Source organism: Protomyctophum bolini (genome assembly GCF_963924005.1).
Source record: "Protomyctophum bolini genome assembly, chromosome: 2".
In the NCBI taxonomy this organism is placed as follows: Eukaryota; Metazoa; Chordata; class Actinopteri; order Myctophiformes; family Myctophidae; genus Protomyctophum; species Protomyctophum bolini.
The window spans coordinates 39,957,004-39,962,602 of NC_137863.1; the positions used below are offsets into that span (position 1 = coordinate 39,957,004).

The following is a 5,599-nucleotide window of genomic DNA, read 5'->3' on the forward strand; positions in this document are numbered from 1 at the left end:
TAAATTACTGTACACTTTCATTGGAAGATTAGAAATTAGAAATTATTTTACTAAATAAAATAGTAATGTTAAAATGAAGATATTATACTACACAAAACAAACACGTAGTCTGTATCTCAAATGTATTTTTCAAATCAGACACGCGTACATCTTCTGCAGGTCTAACACAATGAAATTAATAATTGAGATATCTGTCTCAAAACAATGTGAAGTGATCTACTTTAATGCAGCGCAATATTTGTCTTTTTTAGCCATTACAAAGGATTTTGTTTTGACAATGATGGATTAGTCTGTGGAACCATTATGTGAACAAAAACGACCCTTTTAGCTGAGAAGGATTTTGAATGCTCATACATAGGCATTTGAAATTATCCACATACAATTATACACTGTCAAAATGTATTTATTTAAAAAAAGACTTTACAAAGAGAACAATATGTCATACATAAATAGGGATAGGCTATCCCAAACGATACATTGTGAGATTTACTTCTCAGACATGATATTAGGTGATAGGTCATAGATGATAGGAGACCCACGTCATACAGAACAGGTGCACATGATTTCTTACTGATTCATAAAAATAAAACAGATACAGTATTATGTAAGATCTGTGACATAGGCCTAAGCCCTTCTGAATTGAAATGGAACTTTTCACATTCCATATTAGAAAGAAATACCATAACAATGCAGTGTACTTCAATACAATGTTATAAAAGTCTTAACATAATATGTACAGTATATTATACTGTACATTGCCTTCATTCTTTCCCTTCCTTCTGCTGCTACAAAGATAACGATACCTCAATCGCAGATGACGTGTAGAACAACAATAATTAAGTGTTACTTTTGGGGGCTATGTGGACAGTTTTCACCTGTCTATAAATATAAAAATAATAATAATATGACAATAAAATAATACATTCGTCGATAACAACATAAAATGTATGCAGTGCTGTAATACAATCATTAATGCCCCACATACCAAAGGTGAAAGATGGACAGGAAAAAGTCATAATCTAAATGCTTTCAGAATAAAATTGTTGGGATCATCTCCGAGATTGTTGTATCGCCAAAATCGAATACATTGATACAACTCTTTACTTTGTTAGTCGCGAGTTGGCTGTGATAACACTTCAAAGCAATATCCCCATGCAGTGACTCAGTTACCACGCACACTGTAGCTCATACTGAGAGGCTCGTACTGAGAATCGATGTTAAAATAATAAAAAATACAAAAATAAAACACTGGACAATATTAAGGTTGGTTCATAAAACCTACTGGAGCCAATAACTCTGGCTTACATTTTCTGCAACACCTCCCCTTTACGTGGGAAGTAAGTGTCTTTAACATGAGGGGTAGGTACAGTGCATGCTGTCATCCTAGAAGCTATACTGTACAACGGACAAGTCCCCTGTTCCGTGCTCGACAGCTCACATGGCCATGCCGATCTCATCTGTCTTCCAACCACTGGAGTTCTTCCCAAACTTGTAGACCAGTCGCCTGCCATCCACCCTGTCCAGAATCTCCCTCTTGTAGTAGTACCTTTGGAGAAAGGTAGTTTGGGTTATAGACCTATACTTTATTGAGTTTCAAGCTGAAGTTGATCATAATAATGAGTACATTTATTGAAATACATTGTTGTTGCTTTTGGTCAATTTCATGAAAGAATTAATTAATTAACTGGTGTCAATAAAAAAATGGACAAAAAAAACTCTTGCAGGCTATACCTACTGTAGTTTCATAATCCTTTAATACTGTATAATAGGCTAAAGCAGCTGTTAGCTATAGCCTTACATGTACAGTATAGGCTAACTCACCTCATGGCACGGCTGAGTTTCTCATACGTCATGCTGCTGTTTTTCTTTTTTTGGCCCCACATCTGAGCCACGGCCTCGGACTTGAGGAACTTGAAGACCCCCTCGCGCCTGTCCTCCCACTTCATCAGCCCCTGGTTCCTCTCTGGGTGGATCAGGATGTCGCGGATGAACTCCCACAGGTGGGTTCCACGGGGTACTGCAGAGAGCACAGGGACAGCGTTAGCAAAAACTGTTGTGGTTTTGTTTTGTTTTTATGCGTACGTGGGTGTGTGTGTGTGTGTGTGTGTGTGTGTGTGTGTGTGTGTGTGTGTGTGTGTGTGTGTGTGCGTGCGTGCGTGCGTGCGTGCGAAAGAGTGAGAGTCTGCATGTGGCATGAGAGTGACGTGTGACTTTGATAAAAACAAAGACATGCAAAATGAATGCAAAGTGTACACGCACTGAAACAGCACATGCAATATAAGGTCTTCAGTATTAATTTAACTGTGAGTGTAAAGTAAGTAAGTAAGTAAAAAAAAGAAAAGGAATAAGTGCTATGGCCTGTGTCCAACAACTCTACTTAAAGTCTAAACTGTGGGCTTACCATGTTTGCTTTTCTTTGGGTGGCTGAAGTAGTTGTTGCCATGGTGTCTCTCGAGTTTAGGAGGTCGTCCCCTTGGTCTCTTTGTTCTCAGGTCTCCTTTCTCCGTCTTGATGTTCACTTCTGTCAACAGAGCAGTTCACATTTTATACATTTGGAGACATAACAAGCACTCTTTGACGACGTGAATGAGTTGGACTAAATGCCGGCCAAGGAATGAGTCAATATGCCTAGACAAAAGGTCTCAGCTAAACCTATACATCTTTCATTCAACTTCTTTTCATGTTGTTTTGGTGATTGTATGTATACTCACTTGCAATCTGAGGGTAGGAGAACTCAGGGTCTGAGTCGCTGCTGCTCCTGGACTCTGGAGAACTTGGGTTGTGGAAGCTAAATACACCACCTAGAGAGAGAGATACAGGTTTGTTTAAAGTAAACAAGACAAGACAATAGAGAGGAACATGATAGATAGACATATATTGTGGCACACCAAATAATAAACTAAGCAACACTCACCAGTGGAGGACGAGCTGTATTCACTGTCAGAGGGATAGTCCATATCCAGTGGAGGCATGGCCAGATGTGATAGATCTAGAGCTGTCTCGTATTCAAACTCCCTCTTGATGTTGTCTACTGTTGACAGATACAGTATCAACGTTAACTATCTATGTTGTGATGTCATCCGTGAAGAGCCATGGGCTCAGTGAAATGCTGCTGCTGGTATATATGGCTACCTACCTTCGTGAACTTTAACGGTGCTGAGGCGAGGGAAGTTCGCACTGAGAGAACCGAGAGGAAGGTCCAAGTTTTCCAAGAAGCTGTCCAGGAGTTGGCATGCCTCATCGTTCAAGTCTGTCCCTGAGAGACTCTGAAGCTCTGGAGAAGGAACAGAGCTTAATTCATCACCATCTCCCGGGAAATAAAATAAACAGACCTGCATTTGCATAAAATGTCAAAAGTATATCAAGGTGTTTCAGTCAATAATATCAACGCAATGCAAAACCAGAAGTGCTCGATTAGCACATTTTATGTACCATATTTTATCTTGAGGTCCAGGAGACTCTGGTGGAGGTGTGAGCCGAGCTGCGTTCCAAAGATGTCCAGAATCTGGTCATAGCTCATTTGGCACAGAGTGGGCCCGTCCATGGCACAGTAGGCCACGCTCAGGGTGCTTGCGTCAAACTTGGTGTTTTCAATGTGGTCACTGATCCAGTCCAGAACATTCCTCTCTGACCAGCTCTGGGGGTTGATCTGCTTGTACCACTGGCCTGCTGGAAGAGAATGAGTGTGTCAGTGAAAGTGGATTGTTTGTCTTTTCTGGTTACCAAGAAGCAAACCACCTTTTCAAGGCATGCATGGCAAAGTGAAGTGAAGTATTTGTGTCAATTCTTCAGTGGTAGTAAATGTTTGTGTTTTGTCTGGGTCAAAACGCTTGTCTTTGAAGTATATCTTACTAGATCTCTACCTGTTAAACCACTTGAGAAGTAGACTGGCTTGTCACTTATTTTGGGTCAAGAAAACCATGCAGGCAAACAAAGCCTGGGCTCTTTTAACAATGAGAAGGCAGGCTGTTTGGCGGGCGGGTATGTCGAGTTAAACATTGGCCCTGCGGTGAATGATTGAGCCAACAGTGTCTGAATGAGGTCATAGCGAGGTTCAGCACAGCTAATGGCCTTTCTGTCTGTGGTTTAGAAATAAAACGCCATGTTTGCTGTGAGATTAGCGAGCCAACGTTCCGCAGTGACGGCACTGAAACTGCTATCAGTTTCACATTGTTATCACATGCTGGATAGACTGGATAGTCACTAAACATGATTCGAAAAAACCATCAGAATTCAAAAAGCAGAAACATGGCCCCTAGACAGGACATGATTCTTAGGTTACACTTATTTATTTTATTATTATTTTTACAATAAATTGTAATTGAACAAATTAAGCCCCGTAGAAACAATACTGACTGTGTATTACATTCTAAAAGATGTTCCGTTGAAATTTGTAGACCTACGGTTGAGGCTTTACATTTATAATTAAAAAGAAAATAGGTACCAGCAGCAGCATGCAAATGCAAAACAGTGAGCAGTCTGAACACACAATGCAGTGCTGTTCCACTCAGCCACCACTTCCACCTCAGTATTCTGTATCTTCTTACCCATCACGCTGTAGCTCAGGCTGGGCATGTGCAGCGTGTCGATGCTGGGCAGCAAGGTGGAAGCAGCAGGATGCTGCAGGGAGGACTCCAGGCTGCCATGAGGGTACATGGTCAGGTTGGCGTGGGTCAGAATGCTGCTCAGGCTCAGAGATGACATGGATTCAACTGGTCGAAGAGAAGAGAGAAGAGTAATATTGGTCAGCATAAGCATCGGCGCATGAGTAAGAATAAGTAATAATGGTGTAACTATAAGCATGCGGGCAATGCATTGTGTTCTATTGAGAAGCAGGTTCGAATGGGTAATCATTTATTTAAAGTCGAGTAAATTACTAACACGTGTTATTTCCCCTATAATGTCTCAGTGTCAGTATCACTTCATGCAATTTCGTGGATATGCCGTACCTGATGAGTCGATGAGCAGCAGGCTGTGCGGCAAATAATAGAGGTCCAAGATAATCCAACGTGTGAGTCCGCTACTCTGTGATTCCACTGTTTCTTCTGAGTAAATCCTTCAGTCTTCTCTCCCTCTTATCTCACTGTCAAGAGGCAGAGATGCACCTGTTGCTACTTTTACCTGCCTGGATGTCTTATAGTCAAAGGTGGAGCGGCGGGGGGGTGGGGGTGGGGGGGGTGGCTTAGGTGAGATGGGGCTTTCCACCGGAGCTGTGGACACGCCTTCCCCTTTGCCGAGAATCTATGTAGAACAAAACAAGCCTTCCCTCTATTATGCGCTACAACGGTGTTAACCCCTTCTCACACGCACACACGCACACACACACACACACACACACACACACACACACACACACACACACACACACACACACACACACACACACACACACACACACACACACACACACACACACACACACACACACACACACACACACACACACACACACACACACACACACACACACACACAGCCTAATCCCTCTTCTCTTTTGTCTCTTAAGTCTTTTGCTCCGTAGTCTCTCCATTTCTCCATCACTTTTTTTTTGCCTCCCTCTGTCTCTCACATCCGCCAATAAAATAATACAAAAGGCAAG

General features: G+C 41.9%; 1 protein-coding gene across 3 annotated transcripts; it reads right to left on the minus strand.

Annotated features, from left to right (window-relative positions):
• Window positions 1-302: 302 nt before the first annotated feature.
• Window positions 303-5,095, minus strand: elf3 (E74-like factor 3 (ets domain transcription factor, epithelial-specific)). 3 transcript variants are annotated; one of them, XM_080775984.1, is made up of 9 exons: window positions 4,950-5,095; window positions 4,548-4,712; window positions 3,433-3,669; window positions 3,137-3,274; window positions 2,915-3,028; window positions 2,712-2,801; window positions 2,402-2,521; window positions 1,822-2,017; window positions 303-1,546 (listed from the first exon to the last, which is right to left on the minus strand). In XM_080775984.1, the coding sequence occupies exons 2-9, from the start codon at window positions 4,702-4,704 to the stop codon at window positions 1,435-1,437; spliced, it is 1,164 nt and encodes a 387-aa protein (XP_080632110.1). In that variant the 5' UTR covers window positions 4,705-4,712; window positions 4,950-5,095; the 3' UTR covers window positions 303-1,434. The 3 variants fall into 3 exon arrangements, with proteins under 3 accessions (XP_080632110.1, XP_080632109.1, XP_080632108.1); XM_080775983.1 differs by having other exon boundaries at window positions 304-1,546; window positions 2,915-3,031; window positions 3,433-3,666; XM_080775982.1 differs by having other exon boundaries at window positions 305-1,546; window positions 2,915-3,031.
• Between the last annotated feature and the right edge of the window lie 504 nt (window positions 5,096-5,599).